The sequence below is a fragment of the Bubalus kerabau genome, chromosome 1 (genome assembly GCF_029407905.1).
Source record: "Bubalus kerabau isolate K-KA32 ecotype Philippines breed swamp buffalo chromosome 1, PCC_UOA_SB_1v2, whole genome shotgun sequence".
Taxonomy (NCBI): Eukaryota; Metazoa; Chordata; class Mammalia; order Artiodactyla; family Bovidae; genus Bubalus; species Bubalus kerabau.
In genome coordinates this window covers 111,371,003-111,390,619 of record NC_073624.1, presented here as the reverse complement: position 1 = coordinate 111,390,619, position 19,617 = coordinate 111,371,003, and the positions used below count along the sequence as shown (strand labels likewise).

At 37.5% G+C, this 19,617-nt stretch overlaps 2 protein-coding genes across 5 annotated transcripts in view; both read right to left on the bottom strand.

Annotated features, from left to right (window-relative positions):
- Window positions 1–19,617, bottom strand: part of PPFIA2 (PTPRF interacting protein alpha 2) — a 496,123-nt gene that overhangs the window by 64,142 nt on the left and 412,364 nt on the right. For all 4 annotated transcript variants that reach the window (XM_055586841.1, XM_055586848.1, XM_055586854.1 and 1 more), the window contains 3 exons: window positions 14,946–15,076; window positions 12,838–12,992; window positions 494–587 (listed from right to left, as the gene is read on the bottom strand). In XM_055586841.1, the coding sequence (XP_055442816.1) occupies window positions 494–587; window positions 12,838–12,992; window positions 14,946–15,076 (380 nt within the window). The remainder of the gene's footprint in view (window positions 1–493; window positions 588–12,837; window positions 12,993–14,945; window positions 15,077–19,617) is intronic.
- LOC129656100 (intraflagellar transport protein 22 homolog) lies at window positions 15,011–17,968 on the bottom strand. The gene is made up of 2 exons (XM_055586877.1): window positions 17,207–17,968; window positions 15,011–15,076 (listed from the first exon to the last, which is right to left on the bottom strand). The coding sequence occupies exon 1, from the start codon at window positions 17,749–17,751 to the stop codon at window positions 17,281–17,283; it is 471 nt and encodes a 156-aa protein (XP_055442852.1). The 5' UTR covers window positions 17,752–17,968; the 3' UTR covers window positions 15,011–15,076; window positions 17,207–17,280.

Sequence of the window (19,617 nt, the reverse complement as noted above, 5' to 3'; positions counted from 1 at the left end):
TGACAGATGAAAAACAATCTGCTGTGATTCTAAAATAAGTTTACATTCAATCAGAGAAATGGTCTCCTTTTAAATACTCCATTTTAAGAGGAGGTTCTTTAATTGTCATGAGAGGAAATACAAATTTGGATGGTATAATCTCCATTTTATCATGCCAGTTCAGTACTGAATTCAACTTCAAATGGAATATTACATTATTTGTAAGGCTACATTTAAATATTTTAAATATATTTGAGTTTTGAAATAAAAGCTTCGATCTCTTAAAAAAAAAAAAAACTATTTCTTTATACTAGGGACCAAAATCTTTTAATAGTTGGATGATTATAACCGTTAACACTGAAGCACCAAATAGTTTCAGGCAATACCAGGATAACACTGGCCTCTGGCTATTGTTTTCTTTCCAATTACTCTGTTTTTAATTCCCCACAAACAATGATACAAAAGTAAGTAAAAGTTAGAAAGAGAAGGGGAAAAAAAAAATCTCCAAACCTACTTTTTCTTCAGTCTTCTGTCCTTCTCAGCTTGAGTTCCCAGTTTACCTAACCCCAGGGACTCCTGAGCTGCAGCCTCAGTCTCCATAAAGCCTCCTGTAAAGAAGTAACCATTCATGTTAGGTTGGATACATTGTGTCAATTCTGGAATTACATTTTTAAAGTTTATTTGAGCAACTGTTTAGTATCACTTTTTTTTTTTCTTTTTTGGCTGGTCTTTGTATTTCCAACTCAATATGCATTCAATGGCATGGGTATACACACCGAGAGAATGGACGTGGGTATACACATAAACACACACCGAGAGAATGGGGGGGAAAAAGCACCTACAAAAAAAAAATGGTAGGCCATTCAATCACACCTAGTACAACTAATACATGTGGCCTATACACTGAAAAACACTTAACTACATAGTCTAAAAGCTTTGAGGTTTGTTTTTCTACTTTTCTTACGAAAAATGAAAAAATTTGTGCCGTGTGTGAGGTTTTTTTCACTGTTTGAAATGTTTGAAATTTTTCATGTATGATGGAATAAATGATAGCCCAATGCACAGAAACTCAAGTGTATGTCTTCTCTTCCAAATTGAGAGAATGGAGAGAGATTTGTTGAGTTAAAACTTTTTGCTCTAGAACCCTCCTCTGCTCACCTGGCTGACTCCTATATCCTTCAGTACAAACCTCACTTTCAGAGCTTACTACGTTCTGGAAGGCTTTGCTTTGTTTCGTAATTTTAATCAAATACCTGAAAAAAATTCTAAATCTTTCTTCAAAAGACCCTGGTAAGAATTGTTTTTGCCAAGCAGTTTATACTATTTGATGTAGAGCCAGTTTCATTTGGCTTTGGGATATATATGATATATTTATATAACCTTGGAGTAAGAGGAGAATGTAAGTGTGTTGGGCGTTGAAGAATTTTACAGAGCAATTATTTAGCATCTCTAACATATCATTGTTCATAAATTATCAGTTGTAATTGAAAAATGAAAACTTAAACCTGGGCTCTGTTTTCTCTCTGCTATTTACTGTGTGGAAAACATTAAGTCATTATTTTTAAGTACGTTAAGGTATACATATGCTTTTAATTAAAAGAGATTTAAACTCCATTTAAGCTCCAGATTAGGTAGAGAGATTTAAGCTAATACTCTTACAAAGACTACATAAAAACCTTCACCAATATATCAGTAGGTATGTACTATTAAAGAAAATTTTGTTGTAATTGTTTTTCATAATTTATTTTAAGAGAATAATTTAACTACTCAATACTATTAGTTTGGGAACACTGTCATAAATAAGTTAATCTCATAGCCCAGTTATTCTGTTACTGAACTGAATAATTACAAGAAAGTCATTTTCAACTGAAAACATATCGATTGCTATCTAGATCTTACTCAGGGATTCAGAGTTTGAGGAATGAAATTTACTTTATTCAATTATGAACATAAGCAATTAAAACTTAAAGAACTTTATATTGTGAATGATTTTCATTATTGGTATCATCAGGGAAGGCATCTACTAGTTGACTAAAGTACTCAGGGAATATTTTTAAATGTGGAAATTTCCACTATGCAGAATGAGTGAATATTTTCATTTTATTTTTCTCATTGGTATCCCTGCCCTACTGTACATCTATAAATTACTATTCACCATATGCAATAATAATAAAATTGCTCTCTGGAAATATAAATGGAAATGAATAGTGATTCACTTAAAAGTCACAAAATTCTTCATCAGTCCAGATGGGGACACAGAGATTGATGAGTAGACCTATTTCATAAACAATGAGATATTCTCAACCACTATGTGGTTGGATAAATCAGGCTTTTTATTCTTCTGAGGAAAGAACATATAAATTATGATTTAAATTTTTTACATTTTAATTAGAGAAAAGAACATTTTAAAAAGTTTAGTGCTCTGGAAGAGAAACAAAGAGAGTTCTAGAGGAATTTTGTGAGTCCAAACTAGATCCAGAAAAAAATAGTAGACTTTTCTTCTCACAAATACAGTTCTAAAAGTAAAAGGCATGAGGGGCTTGGGAATACTCTGATCACTTCAAAATCTAATATTCTTTAAAGAAATCTGATAAAGAATTGTTGCTACATTGTGTTTGAAAATGCCAATAGAAAATGACACATAAGCCACAGTAGGCAAAATTAGTTTCAAGTGGCATGGGCTGTACCTTTAAGCAGGAACAAAAATCTAGTTATGTGCACTTTTAAGTCCAAATAAAACATTTATAGATGAGAAAAACATTCTTTCATAACACTGATCCAGGAGTGAACTCTGGGAGTTGGTGATGGACAGGGAGGCCTGGCGTGTTGCGGTTCATGGGGTCACAAAGAGTCGGACACGACTGAGCGACTGAACTGAACATGTTGAAATGATAATTTTTCTATATTGGTTTAAATAAAAACATTATTAAACTTAATCTCACCTGTCTCTTTTTACTAACCCTCTTAATATAGCTACTAGAAAATTGAAAATTACCTACGCGACTCATATTTGCGGCTTGCATTATATCTCCATTGTATTGGTTCTATACAGGAGATAATACCAGTTTTCAGAGGGAGTGTAAATATTTGCATATGTTGGTGGGGGAAAGGAGGCAAAGTTTTATATGTCACAACGATAGAGATACATTAGATAGGCGTCAAGAATTCTAAATACCCTTCAGTAAGTAGAAAATTCTTTAGTTTACCCATTTTCAAATTGCAAGAGCGTGCCCAGTGAGAAACACTCATTCTCCAGGAGACCTCTTAGTAATATGGAGTGTGTACATACTAAGTCGCTTCAGTTGTGTCTGACTCTCTGTAATGCTATGGACTGTAGACGGCCAGGATCCTCTGTCCATGAGTTTCTCCAGGAAAGAATACTGTAGTGGGTTGCCGTACCCTCCTCCAGGGGGATCTTCCTGGCCCAGGGATCAAATTCACACCTCTTATGTCTCCTACATGGCAGGTGGGTTCTCTACCACTAGCGCCACCAGGGAGTGAACGTCGCCCAATTGTTCCGACTCTGTGACCCCTCTGTACAGTCTATGGAATTCTCCAGGGCAGAATACTGGAGTGGGTAGCCTTTCCCTTCTCCAGAGGATCTTCCCAACCCAGGGACTGAACCCAGGTCTCCTGCATTGCAGGTGGATTCTTTACCAGCTGAGCCACAAGGGAAGCCCAGTGCCACCTGGAAAGCGCCTAGTGATACGGCGAGAGGATCATTAACTACACCCCATCTCATGGCATAAGGTGTTTAGGCATAGAAGGCTTGAGTCCCACGATTCAGTGGATATTCAGGTAATATATTGCTTATCACCTTGTCAGTGGCCCCCTAGAGGTGGCACACCCAAAAGCCCAAGACAAAATCCATACCCTCTATGAAGTTCTCCGGGCCATCAGGCACTCCACAGACTCTTTTGTGAGGTTTTCAAGGACTTTGAAGTGTTTGAGACAGGATTGCTTTTAGGGTGTGAGGGGCCTAGTCAAATATTTCTTCCAGACCTCTTTCTATATAAATATTTTGAGTAACCCAAAATTAGTGGAACAACAATCTATTGTGATCCAATCTCATATGATACCATTCTGACAGCAGGAGTGATTAAATTCTGGAACACAGGTCAGGCAACAAGGTCAGGTTGTTCTGGCCCAGAGCAACCCTACAGGTAAAGTCTCTAGGCTCCCCCAGGAATCCGGAGAACACAAGATACAGCACAGAGAATTAGGGAGAAACAGGGACCCAGGTGCACATGATTTGGTTGAAGTAGGCATTGTGCCCAGACGGCACTGCCTTCCTGTCTGGTTCCATCTGAAAGGTAACAAAAAATTTGAATGCTTCTAGAGACTTGGTCTGGGGCTTCCCTGGTGGTTCAGTGGTAAAGAATCTGCCTGGAATGCAGGAGACTCAGGTTCATTCCCTGGGTTGGGAAGATCCCCTGGAGGAGGGCATGGCAACCCACTCTAGTACCCTTGCCTAGAGAATCCCATGGACAGAGGAGCCTGGTGGGCTGCAGTTCATAGGGTCACACAGAGCTGGATACAACTGAAGTGACTCAGCAGCAGCAGAGACTCGACCCACACAGTTACAGGTCTGGAAAAAGAGTGTGCTGCCGGGGTAGCATTGCCAGTCCCAAGCTCTCCCAGGCACCAAAGGAAGGTCTTGGAGAAATTTCAGGAGAGGTGCTACAAAGCATAAGATTTCCTAAGATCCGGGCTGAGAAATTTACGAAAGGACGTGCATAGGCCTAGATCTACGGATGGCTTTGTTACTGTTCAGTCGCTAAACTGTGTCTGACTCTTTGCCACCCCATGAACTGTAGCCTGCCAGGCTCCTCTGTCCATGGGGTATTCCAGGCAAGAACACTGGAGAGGATTGACATTTTCTTCCCCAGGGGTACTAGATAGAGAGATCTGTTCATTGGGATTGTGAAGGCAAATATCTCTATGTTGCCTGGGTCTTAGACTTTATTGAGTATAATTTATTTCCTGTTGGCACTTGAGGTAAGAATCTGTAGGAAATTCAGGCCAAGACCCACATGGCAAGGGCTCTATAGCTCCATTTGTCCAGCAGAGTTCCTTGCTATCATATTAAAAAGAAAATCTAATCCCAGAGAGATTAAAACTATAATCTGCAGCTGATCAGTAGTTCCATCTTTCATCTACTTGACCTCTCTTTGGAATGAATCCATACTACTCATTTTGATTTTAAACACACTTGAATTTATAAATGATGACTTGTTTCATGACTCAGTCTATTAGTTCTTTGGAGGAGGCACCTAGGCACCTTGCCTGGCTCCCAAATGGCATGTAATAAATGTATTCGTAACTGAACCTAAACATGGCTTTCTTCATAAGAAGACCTTTTCATTATGTAGAGCATGACTCATCTCTAATTGATGCTTTGAGAATTTATATTGTATTTGCTACTTCCATAACATCTAGGAACAATCTGAATTTTGAGGTAAAGGCTAGCACAGCAACCCAAATTTTATGTGTAGAAACATACTTGCTAAACAATGTGGCTCTGATGTTGATATTGCTTCTGCCCATTATTTTCTTATGCTGATTATAATAAGTAATAGAAATCAGACCATTATGATATAATACAATCTGACAGACGACCATGAAGACAATTGCAATTTAGCAGGCATAAACGTGTCTTTGAAATGTATTGCTTCTCATATGCATTTAAGGGAAACTTGCAAGAGTAGTTTTTATTTATTTTTTTACTCAATAATATACATATTTTATGTATCTTTAATTAGGAATACTGCCTGTATGATTTATACATATTTTTCTGCTTCTAGCATTTTCCCACCTGCTAGGGTAATCACGTGTGCTCTGTTCATTTTTGTTTACGGTCATTATTATTAGGACTCTGAAGACCTGGGTGGGTCTTCTACCTGGGTGTTTCCCAGGTAGTAAATGTGTTAAAATCATGTGGAACAGATGACCCACCAGAGGTAATAAATGCATGTAGCATCACTACGTCTTGACACTCTGTTGCCATCTTCCTCACTGGTTAACTGCCCCTGAAGCACCGCATGGTGTGCGATTGCTCTGACTCCTCACTCACTTGTGCTCGGATACTTGATCCTGGGACCCAGGTCATTTCCTTTGTGTGCTGTGCCTCCTTCAGGTGGCTGCCTCCTAGTCTATGCATTTCCAGTCTCTCCACAGCTAGGCAACTTGATCCTCAATCCTTATCACTTCTTTGGCTTGATAATTTGGTTTCACACTTCACACCCCAGCCTGGCATCCACTTCCTAACTAACCATATCAAGACCCAGGTTCCTTTCCATCACATCTCCCATGGAGTTTATCTTTTCATGTGGCTTCAGTACTTTTTTTTGAGAGATAAGTCTTATTTGAAACTCAAGTTTTATACCTTTTCAATTCTAAAGGAAAACTGCACTTTGTTCCAAGTAGAGTCAAACATATCCAGGGAGGGAAAAAATTAATAATTTGAACACTTTACTGACCTTATGTCTATATGTTCTATAAGAAAGTTTATAATATATTCTGTGATTTTCTTACTATTGTCTTGAATTATTCTTTACTTTTTATGCATTTATGTGTAATACCTTCAAGAAGTTATAAAATTTTTGAAGACAAAAGTTTTACTTCAATAAGTTTCCAAAAATGTTCCATGAGACTATGAGCTCATTGAAGTTCTTTTTGATGGAAACAGTCCCAAGAGTATATTGTCTGGAGCACTTGCTCAGGAAGTAAGAGCTGGGAACCATTGCCAACCCTCCTACCAGTGGCTGCTTTGCCTGGATGATTGTTAAAATCATCTGTTTCTGTATAGTATAGAGCGTGGGTCATTACATGGCCCTTAGATATCTTCTAACTCTAAAAGTCTGTGATTTGAAAAATAAAATGCATTTTCATAGTACAAAACTCATGTTACGTATTTTATAGAAAGAAGAGCTGCTGGGTCTAAGGCTTAAATGTTAGAGCTTCATAGATTCAGGACTACTAGGTTTGAAATAGGTCTTAAAGATCATCTTTTCCAACTGCTCTTCCAATTCTTGGACCCCTTTCTACAACAGTTCTTCCTACTATTTACCTAGCTTCTGCTTGATGATATCCAGTGACTAATAACTCATTATTTCACAAGCCAGTTTGTTTGTATATAACTCGGACTCCACAGTATTCTCTTTCTTATTGAGATGAAGTTAATCTTTTGACACTTTGGCTAGAGTTTTGTAGCCTTACTAAACAATGAAAAGGCCAAAGATTCTGCATATAACAAGCTTTTCAGATATACGTAATTAGCCATCCAGACAGGTCAGCAAAGGGAATAGACATGCCCTTCCACTTACTTACTCCTCACATAATTTCAATTCTCCTTATCAGCTTAATATTTCCCTCCAAACTTCCTTCAAAGTTATGATATGCCTCTGAAAGTGTAGTTATCAGAGATGGATTCTATTCCCTGGCTCATGTTTTACAATAGAAGAACAGGATGAAAAGGTCTTCTTTTATCTCAATACTGTATGTCTATTAATGTGTCCTAAATTCATTGACTTATTAACTTTAAAGTTACATGAATATCCAAATTTTTCTTGCAAAAAATGCTCCCAAGAGTTACACTTTTAAAAATAGGATATTTTGGGCCTTCCATGTCTCAGGTTTTCAAGGTAATCCTAAAGAAAGAACACTTATTTTTCTTTCATTTGTGATTTCTTTTCATATCACCAATCCATAAATCAGATCACTGTGCTATTGAAATATTCATGTTCAAGCGATTGGGGGATGTGTTGATAAAAAACAGTGAATCCTCATCAAGTCATTAGAAACCTGGATTCAGGGTGTCATCACTCTACTCATCATCACTGTTAAAGGAGGATTACTCACCTGGTTGCAAATTCCACCTAATTTTTCCATCACTCAGGCTCCATTTTGTCATCTTGTGTACAGCCATGAATCACAGCTCACCCAAATGCCTTTCCTGTTCTATTACTGAGTAACTTTGTCAGAGAGCCAAACAGGCTTCATCTGACATGGCTGTTTTGAACACAATTTAATTTGCTTTGCTTCGAAACAGGTTGATGCCTTTGGATAAAATTAAAAGTCAAGCCAGTCAACATTCTGATTACTGATGCGTAATCGTGGATCTTGAGATTTAGAACCTCTGTTCCTGATTGTCTTGAGTTCAGACAACGTAGCAGGTAAAGCTCTTTTGGACCAGAAACAGTACATTTCAGTATGAAGTGTTTGTTTTTTAAATGAAAGGTTGTCTATGCTTATATACCATCCCCATTGCTAAATTCAGTGTTCTTTGATGTCAGTGCCATGCTTTCACCATTTTCCTAAAGTCCACGGTCAGTACTCTGTACTTCACAGTGGCTCATCATATGCTATTTGTTCGAAATAGGAGTAAATAAATGACTTTGGATGATCAACATTCTACCTGCCCCCACCCATCAAAATATCAATTCTCTTGGGCTTCCATGTCCTCTTGTTAATGCCTCTTTTCTGGTTGAAGTTTTGCTTTTCAAGTAAGGAGATAGAGGCAAAAGTGTTTTGGAATAGTTGCACTTATTTGCATATTTTGTTCAAATACATTAAATCTTTGTTTTATTCATTTTCTTTAAACTTTCAAAAATAATAAACAAAACAAAAATCATAAAAAATAAGAATTTTATAATTCCCCTTTTGATCTGGGCAGTTTTTTCAATTATCACTTTATTTTGGTTGGTGCCTTTTTGGATACTGTTCTTACTTATCTATGACATTCAACTATATCTGTCATTCACATAGATACAACTTATGTAAAAAATATTTTAGAATTTGTTTTTAGGTAGAGGTCACCTATTTTAGATATACTGCTTAAGTTTACATCATCATAAATATAATTGTGAGTTTATTTCTTTGATAATATCTAGCTTTGATGTCCTAACCAGTCTTCCAGGTTGGTTAAGATTGAACTTGTGACTAGAATTTTATGTGTGGAAGTCAGCATATGGTAGGTTGTAATGTGACTGACAGATGAGGAAGAAAAAACTCACTTAAGCTTGGATGATATGGGTAGGGAAAAGTAAGTGAATATTTAGGGAAGATGGCAGGATCAAGTAATGACTTTTAAAATGAAGGTTATGATATAAGCATGTTTAAACATTTATGGAAACAACAGAGATGCGTTGCATCTGGATGCATAAATCAGGGGGGCGAAACCATGGTCACTGGGCTGTTAAGCCTTTTACGACCTGCTATATAGCCCAGCAAACTCTACTCAATACTCTGTATTGATCTATATGGGAGAAGAATCTAAAACTGAGTGGATATATGTATACATTTAACTGATTCTCTTTGCTGTAGAGCAGAAACTAACACAACATTATAAATCAACTATACCTCTAATAAAAGCTAATCTAAAAAAATGCATGTTATTATATCCTGAATCTATTCTATATTCTAGGAAGTAAGCAGAGATACTTATTGGCCTGCTTTTTCCATGTCTCTCAATGAGATTATTAAACCTTTTTTTTTTTTCCATCTTTTTTAGGGGTTTGTAATATAGAAAGAAAGTGAGAAAAAATCAAAGAAGAAAAAAGAGAGAGAGAAACTAAAACCAGACCCCCAAGTCTGCTAAAACAATATTCCCTCTGTCAGGACACTCTCCCCAAATTCAACTGTGACCTTCAAGGAGACGAGGCTCATAAATATGGTTTATCGTTTTAAATCCGTTATCTGTAAAGTATTTTTAGCTTTATTCAAATGCTTTTCAATGTGTTGCTTCCTTTGAGTTTTGGAGTTTCCACATTTATACTGCCTCTGATAGCAACATATTCGTAAAAAATAGATCTGCTGCTGCTGCTGCTAAGTCGCTTCAGTCATGTCCGACTCTGTGCGACCCCACAGACAGCAGCCCACCAGGCTCTGCCGTCCCTGGGATTCTCCAGGCAAGAACACTGGAGTGGGTTGCCATTTCCTTCTCCAATAAAAAATAGATCTATGTATATTGAATTTGATGCTCCATGGTTAGCAGTTATCAATGCGGTCACATTGATCTATCACATCTGATGTTCACTTTATTACCTTAGCTTTTCAGACTGTATATAACAATCTATAAGGTGAATAACATCCCCTTTACAAATATTCTATTCTGTGAATTACTATGAATTTCTCCTTTGTTGTTTGTCAAACTTGACAGAATTGAGTGAAGATTTTCATAGTTTTATTTAGAAAGTTTCCTTCCTCTGCACCACATTTCATTTAAATACATCTAGCATAGCTATTGTCCGGAGAAGGCAATGGCACCCCACTCCAGGACTCTTGCCTGGAAAACCCCATGGACTGAGGAGCCTGGTGGGCGGCAGTCCATGGGGTCGTGAAGAGTCGGGCACAACTGAGCGACTTCACTTTCATGCATTGGAGAAAGAAATGGCAACCTACTCCAGTGTTCTTGCCTGGAGAATCCCAGGGACGGGGGAGCCTGGTGGGCTGCCGTCTATGGGGTCGCACAGAATCGGACATGACTGACATGACTTAGCAGCAGCAGCAGCAGCGTAACTATTGTCAAGTTAACTTAGGTTTCTTTGCCTTTATGAGCTAAACTCTTCCAGAGTTCTAAGACCTGGGACACGGTCCTAAACCTCAAATTTGGTGCTTTGACACCATCAGCCCTCTACCATGTTACTTTCCACGGCATCATCTTCTATCTCCTATTTCTCTTTTCATTGATGAAAGAAAGAATATTGGCACAGTGCTCCCATGTCTGAATTCTCTAGATCAAGTTATTAAAATCATGATCCTTAGAGATGTTTCCCTAATTCCTTCTAATGTGTGCATCGGCAGCTCCGAGTGGCAACCCCTGGACTTGGGTACGCTTCCGCGGTCTTCCCCTCGCAACGCGGAAGCGCATTTTTCAGGACGACGTGAACATGAGTCTATATTCCTCAACCAAAGCACTAGTGATACCAGGTACCATCTCTTCAGGAAAAGAAAACAAAACACATCAAAACATGATGTACTGAAGCTCACTTGTGCCTGTGTTTCCTTATTTTCTCAAGTACTATATCCAATAAAGACCTTTATTTTTGGTTTCTACAGGAGCTTTGTTCCACCCACAATGTAGCTTTTCTACAGCTCCTGAAGTGCAGATTTTGGTCTTTGTCTTCCTCATCAGCATTGTAGTTCTTACTCTGCTATTGTCACCAGCTTTGTTTATACTCTATTGTTCTACAGAGCAAAACAAAATTGCTCAGAACTCAGCAATCTTCTCAGGTCTACAATGTGATCTTGAAAACCTATTGCTATTTTCTGATTTGGATGGAGTTGATAAGAACATAATTGTAATTAATTCTCTTCTCTTCTCATCTGTTCTAACATAGAGACACATGGTCACTGAAAATGAGTAAAAAGGCTAAGTTTCTAGAAGCTTTTATATTTTTGCAGGCTTGAAATTATATCCTAGATATCTTGATTCTGACAATAAATAGTTGTCAAGTGAAACAGATTTTAAAATAATGTCTTGGTGTGTTTTATATCCCCCAAATAACCACCTTTTTTTTTTTTTTTTTTTTTAGCATAAAAGGGTCCTTTCCTGAGAAAGAGAAGCCCAAGGAACGTTTTGTTCTTCTGTTGAGTAACAGTCACAGAGTTGACTGCCCATGTGTTACAGAGATGGGTTTCCTATGGCTTCTGACGTTTTTTATGGGTTTCACACTGTGGAACTTGGGGAAGGTATTTTTGAATAATACTACAGTTGTAAATCTGCAAATATGAACACTATTCTCAGAAATTCTTGTAGTGCCAGGGCAGTAAACTAATTCTGGGGGATGGGACATTATTTGTGAATAATCATTCCTTTATTTGAGAACTCAAAATGAGTATTAAGGGAGTGCCACATTCTGTTCATCACTTACCATCAGAAGCAGGAGCTAAATTTTTTTCTAAATCTTTTTCTCTGTAATTTAACTCTAGTTCTGAACTCAACAGAATGAGAAGAGCAGGGAAAAATTAAAGGTAAGCATAAATAAGCAAGATGACGAAAAGGATTTCAGGATAAAAATTCAATATGTAAAATGACATCAAAGGAAAAAAAAAAAGCCAAGAGTATATATCGTCATTTAGAAAATACAATTCACATATTCTTTTTGTTTCAGACTATATCTATTTATTTATCTACCTATCTATCCATCCATCTATCTATCAACCTATCTATATATGTATATATTTACCTAGGGTCATTTCAGATGTATTGATCCATATTTCGTTAATTAGTCACTGACAGTAATTCTAATGAGACTCCTATTGCCCTTTCCTCTGTCTCCCCATTTATAGGCTATAGAGTTTGTTAATACAAAGTTGTAATACTTTAAAACAAAGAAACCTTACCCTTTACATCTAGGTCCTTTAAATGCTTTATTTTGACCTAAAAAGAGTTATTTTGGATTTTTTTTTGTAGGTTTCTTAATTTTTTCAACAGAAAAACTTTTAAAATACACACAGCTAGTTTTTATATACATCTATGCAGTGTGCTCAATGGTTTCAAGCTGCTTTTGAAACGTGGCCTTGGAGGAATATTTCAGTTTGGCTAATTATTAATACATTGCTTACTCATCAATAAACAAGGATGACACTAGTAACCCCTGTCTTGAGAGTCCTTGTGTCTATCACAATGTTAAAATTACCTATATTCTCGGTATTATTATTAACAGAGGAATCACAAGGATTGGAAATTTTAGAATATCTTCCTTTGAAACTTTTACCAAGCATTATTCAGCTAAATCGGTTACAAGATGATTAAACTAGAAAGTTTATCAGGTAGGGGAAATAAGATGAAAGATAGATGGGTATTAAGAAGTAAGGAAAATGAGTGGCAGTGGAAAGTCAAACATGCATACTTACGGAGTTGCCCAAGACGAGCTTTTTCTTTTTTACCAAACAAACGTCCTATTGAAGACTTGATTCCTTTCTTCTTGGGGGCTTTGTGAAGAGAGTCTTGGCTGCTGTTGGCACTGCCAAGCCCAAGGCTTTCGGGCTCAAGAGAGGCAGATAAACTACTGCAAACACAAAAGAGGGAAAACTGCTTGCTTTGGTGCAACATTCACCAGGCACACAAGACTGTACCTGTCACAAGACAATTCCGCAACATCCACAAGGGGCGTGCGTGCTAAGTCACTCAGTCGTGTCTGACTCTTTGCGAGCCCATGGACTGTAGCCCGCCAGGCTCCTCTGTCCATGGGCTTCTCCAGGCAAGAATACTGGAGTGGGGTGCCATGCCCTCCAGGGGATCTTCCATAAGGTACATAAGACCTAATTCCTTGATAAAGGCACAAAAGGAGGAACAAGTACACTTGAATGTTACTTTCTCCTTTGCCTCCCATGTTTCTTCTTAAGCACATTAAAGTATGATTTCCTCAGCCTTAGAACCCTAAGCCTCCAAATATTCTCTAGAAAATATTTTTCCCAGTATTTTTTCTTTACTTTTCATACAATATCAAACCAACCAGTGAACATAGATTGGTTTATTAAGTTCATGTGAAGTGACCTTCTATAATTTAGTCCTGGACCCTTTACATATTTCTTTCTTGCAGTTTATTTTTTTAGATCTTTAACATAATGGCCTATGACAAGAAATTTAAATGTAACTAATGAAGTTTATGCTCGTATTCTAGCCCATGGTTTAACTGGATTTTCCTCTTGGTATCTTTCTCAGTTTTTGTGCTTAACTTGTTGAATTTTAAATCATCTGGGTGAGATTTTGAAGTAACAAATCATATACCCTAGTGATGACTGTATATTTTCCTTATAGTTCTCAGGTCTTGTAGGTACCTGATAAGCTGAAATGATTTCCAAGCAAGCTGATCTAGGTTCCATTCCTGGTCAATGTAGTTAACACTTTTAATAGGATAGGTTTGATGATACTGTTATCATTTTTATGGCTGTTAATTTGACAGTATCATGATGAATTATTTAACTGTACTTATTCATCTTAATTAATCTGAGTTCAGTAAGACAGTAAGGAATCTGCCTGCAATGCAGGAGACCCCGGTTCAATCCCTGGGTCAGGAAGATCTACTGGAGAAGGGAATAGTAACCCATTCCAGTACTCTTTCCTGGAGAATTCCATGGACAAAGGATCCTGGCAGGCTACTGTCCATGGGATTGCAAAGAGTCAGACATGACTGAGTGACTAACACACACAACACATTAAGTATAAATTTTGAATATGGAATAACTTTTCACATTAGGAAATAAAAATAAAACAAAGAAAAAATGTTTGATATCACAAAAAAGTCTTTTCAAAAATGTTTATTGTAAAACACATTAGTTAGACGATAGATTCTTACTTAAATCATTATATTCAGTTACATGTTCAGAGATGCTATAAATGATGACAGTGAAAGAACATACATTTAAGATGTAAATTGTATGCTTAGATTTATTTATTTATGGCATTAGTTATTACAGAAATCTGCTTCAATTTTTAGGCAGATGGAAAGGACAGTATGAAGAGTTGCTATGACAAATAGGGTATTTTCCCATGTAAACTTATCTCTTCTTTTAATATTTCAGGTTTTTTTTTTCCTTTTCTAAGGAGGAGCTTTATAGCTGGCAGTAGCAGCACCCATGGGGTGATTTACATACCTGTCTGTTAAAAGTAGCGGGGGTTCAATCATGGATTTGAAGATCTTAATTATCTTTACACTAGAAGCCAAGCTTATAGTCTTGCCTTGGAACCTCTTTAGTTTTTGGTAACTAGTCCTGACCAGTACTTCCTATACTTTGACTCCACTTAGTAACAAGATTAAACATATACAGTTAATTCTAAAAATGAAAATTTGATCTCAGAATGAAAATTCGGCTTTTTCACAAGTGATATTGTGAAGTGGGAGCAGGAGAATTACAGTTCAAATAAAAAACTTTGTATAAATTTTAAGCAGTCTGATACACTAAAAGGAAGACTATTGGGGCAGGAGGACATACAGTGGCAGTGTGCTGGGAGGTCATACCTTCGGGCGTCATTATGGTAGGAAGAAGGGAGGGTGTGAGTCATCCTGACGGCTCTAGGGGTAGGGGGAGGAGAAGTTTCACATTTAATGGTTGCTTTATCCTCCCGACCATCTTCTTCTACCACTGCAATCTGGAAGCAAAAAAAATACACCAGATTCACTTTTTCTAAATTTTAACTGAAACTGATGAAAACAGAGACTCATTAAAGCAAGGCTATGGGAGTAATTGTAATATAAAAGCAAAACAAGAAATTTAGGGCATATAAGTCTTACACATAAAAACTCACATTACTAAAGAGCAGGAATTTCATAACTATTTAAAAGTTAAGACACTCCAGTTAAAAGAGACATACACACACATAAATGGACTTACTACATAAAAATATTAGTTAAGTGTAAATAAACACCATACATCAATAATCAGGGACTATGGAAAAGCTATCTTGGAATCCATTAAATATATCAGAATATAAAAGCTTTACAAAGTTATTGAACACATATTTGAACTAATTCACTAAAAATATGCATAGTCAGGTTATCATACCATGGACATCTTTTAAGTGGGAGACTTTTGAAGTGAGAATTTGACAAAATAAAATGTTATCAGATAGGGTGTTTTAAATCAGGCTAATTAAATGTGTTCCCAGATACTAAAAAAAAAAAGCTGCAGTTTATAAGAAAAAAACTATTTTTTTAAAGTGGGAATAATAAAAGGTAAGAATAGAATTTTTGCAAACTGTTTAATTTCACTACCTCTTATGGGAAAATTGAGAAAGGCATACAGATCACCATAAGCAGATGGGATGAAAGGAATTTCTTTAAAGAATTTAGTTCCAAGTCCAGAACAATTCACGATACCATAAATTTTGCCAGAGATGGATATACGGAACTGTATTAAAATAAGACTTTTCAACAACCAACTGAATTGTACGATAAAGATTTTTAAAAACAATGCTGCATTTTTCATAGTACCACTGTGCATTAAACTATATATATATATATATATATATATATAGAGAGAGAGAGAGAGAGAGAGAGAGAGAGAGAGAGAGAAAGATTGTGGAAACCGTAGCTAAAAGATGTATGGTTCTAGAAGTTCTGATGAAGAAATGTCTCAATAGGGCTATAACAAAAAGTTTAAAACTATGTTCTCATCTTTTGTCTATAAATGTCTCGCTAGTTTCTTTACATTAAGCTATTATACTTAAGTGCGTTTATATGTGATACTTCATGTATTGGAGAAACAATAAAAGTGTCTGTCTGGGCTCTTGTCATTCAAACCTAGGTTACTTTTACCAGCATAGAGCATGTGTTCTCAGTCGCTTCAGTCTTTGCAACACCATGGGCTGTAGCCTGCCAGGCTCCTCTGTTCATGGTATTCTCCAGGCAAAAATACTGGAGTGGGTTGTCATCTGTTGTTCCTGGGGCTCTTCCTGACCTGGGATCAAACACTCATCCATCTCCTTCTCCTGCACTGCAGGCGGATTCTTTACCACTGAGCCACCTGAGAAGCCCTTAACAGGATAAGAGATCTTAATAAGATCTCTTTTCTCCATTTCAATGAATATAGTGCTATTAGAAGAATCTTTTTCAAGAACTGCTTTCAGCATAATGTTGATACTATGGAAAACCCTTTCTAAACTCACATCTCATCTAAATTTGTAAAGCGTATTTCAAAACTCTTCCTAATACATATTTATGTTTTCACAGTTCCATTATTTTACCAAGATTGTTTTCCACAATTGTTTCTGGGAAGCCTGATTATTTCTGTTTCCAGACTTTTCCTCTGAGACACCCTCTTATAAAACACCTTCTTTTCTCCAGATGGCAGGTCAAACTAGGCCAACTTTCAAAATATCAGCTCTTAAAAACATTATACACAAACGCTTTTGCTGAATAATACTTAAATCTCACACTATATGAGTAAAGTGGAAAAGACTTCAGATTCAGAGATGGATTTGAATCTTGACTTCTCTTCTTTATTGAGTGACATGTACTAATTACTTATCTACTCTAAGATTAAATTTCCTTATCAATAAAATAGAAGTGAATATACTCAGTTTAATTTCTTTTGAAGTGCAAATTAAATCACGCATATAACTCCTTACCCTGATATACAATAAATGTTAGTTTGTGGTTTTCTTTCTATAACCTATCTTTCTTTCTTTCTTTTTCTTTTTTTTTTTTTTTTTACAATTCCACAACTTGAATGACATGACATATGGAAGATGGCAAAAAAAAAAAAAAAAAAAAAAATTCACCTTGGTTTTTCAGCTCTTTGGAGAGATCTGGGGCAAAGGAATCAGAATTCAACAGTAGGATTTTCTCAGCTGAACTAAGAATAGAGAATAGATGGTAGGGAGTCAACTCCCTGGCTGACTGGTCTTTGGGGCAAATAAGGAAAATGCCTTCTACAGCCAAAGGGTGATGAGAACCTTCTTAGGCGGATGGACTTCAGGCTCTGCACTGACATTAACTTCATTTGGGATGTGGACATCTCCTCCGGGTCTCTGCTCTCGGACACTGAGTTGATTATGCTTCTTAAATACTGGATGAATTCCATCCTGATCTCTTCTGGGTAATCCTCAAGATTCGAGTGCACCAGCTTCAGCTTGTTCAAGGGTGGTGCCAGAGCTGGGTTTTCTTTGTCACTTCCGGAGCCTGGTTTGTGGTGTGCAATTAACAGACACAGAGTATTCTGTAAGAACTGCTGCTGGACGAAACAGGAATACCACATCTCAATTTCCTTCAGGTGACTTAGGATGCTGGCATTGAAGACAATCACCACCCCATGAGAGTCCTTCATCAGGGCTCGCCAGTAAGACTCGAACTCTGGATCACCACCACAATCCCAGAGCTCAAATTCACACCCCGCGACTTTGTTGTTTGCTGGTAACACGTGGATTCTCAAATTCCAGGATCCTCACTCCTTGGGTTGGGTTGTATTCAGTGATGTCAGAAGCTTGTGTCAGAAAGTAGGCCAAAATGGTTTTTCCACTCTCGCAGGGCCCCCCAAGGAGGACTTGGGCCTTCAGCAACTCGGTCCCGGACCCATGCAGGCGCCGCTTGAGTCCGCGCCGCAGTCTGCGCGGAGCGGAAATCACCGCACTATAACCTTCCTTTCTTATCAATCATCTTTCTGTATTCCCTAAATTCCCTGAGGCTTTATTTCTGCACAAGATCTTCCTTTACATTTTTTTCCCCTCTTATGCACACTGAAATTATTTCACATATCATATACTAAGATTTCTTCCTGTATTTCCGGTATAATCCTTTTAAGTGGTGAAGGAAGTCAAAGACAAATGGTAATAACATTATGCGTGATAAATTTGGCAGTTGAGAACTAAAGGATAGCGTCAAGGAGAAGATATTAAAAGAAGATAGATGATGGACAATAAAAAGAAAATTCAATCAATTTAGGTCATGTAAGCATACTATGATTCCCTTAATTAAAAAAACAAAAGTTCCCTAGTTGCAGAAGTATTTGGGCATAGGCTGATTATCACAGCTTGAAGATGCTGAAAAATAGATTTATTTATGTATTGGATAGTAGGTGGAATCTTTAAAATTTGTCCCATCTGATTTCCTGAATCTGAGCTCTGCCACTCTCAATTATCTAACACAATGTTTTGTGAATCTGAACTTTATTCCATTTTGTTTCTAACCCAGGGATCAAACCCAGGTCTCCTGCATTGTGGGCAGATGCTTTACCAGCTGAGCCACAAGAGAAGCTTGTTTCCTATACCCAAGATTTATTCTCTTGACTTCATTCTAAACTACAAAGTAGTATCTGGAGCCATGCTGAGACTGCCCCTCCCTGGGCTAGCTAATTCCTAGAGATAGCAAACTATGTTCCTGGAGTGTGCCTTCCATATGCACACCAAACACTCTAGATCAGTATCCCAAATCATCTTTTCTATCTGGCTCTTGCACTCTGATTGTGGTTCAGTCACTAAATTGTGTCTGACTCTTGCAAACCCCTGGACTGTAGCCCGCCAGGCTCCTCTGTCCATGGGATTTCTCAGGCAAGAATACTGGAGTGGGTTGCCATTCCCTTCTCCAGGGGATCTTCCTGACCCAGGGATAGAGCCTGGGTCTCCTGAACTGCAGGCAGATTCTTTACCAACTGAGCTATGCGGGAAGCCCTTACCCTCTAGGAGGCACTATTCTTCTGCCTTAATCATCACAGGCTAGGTGTCAGACAACTAGAGATAGACCTTAGACCCTATGATCCACTGAAATGATTCAAACTAGTCAGTCCTAAGCCTGCTTACCTTCAGTTCAGTTCAGTTCAGTCGCTCAGTCGTGTCCGACTCTTTGGGACCCCATTTACCTTCACAATAAACATTCCTGCCCATGATTTCTCCTCACACTTTCTGAGTCCTGACCTGGTGCTTCCCCTTGGCCAGACATATCATGGCATGCCCGGGCTCTTGGGAAGTATGAGTAAGAAGCTATCTTTTATCTTTTATTAAAAGATAAAAGCTATCTTTTATTTACTAAAGATAGTAAAAGCTATCTTTTATCTTTTATTGGTAATTGTTTCTTGATTTGCTTGTCTTATGTAACTAAGTAAACTCTGGGAGATAGTGAAGGACAGTGAAGCCTGGTGTGCTGCAGTTCATGAGGTCACAAAGAATCAGACATGACTTAGTGACTGAACAACAACAAC

Coding starts and splice junctions, on each gene's coding strand:
- LOC129656100 (XM_055586877.1), bottom strand. CDS start 17,751: ATGAAGGACTCTCATGGGGTGGTGATTGTCTTCAATGCCAGCATCCTA.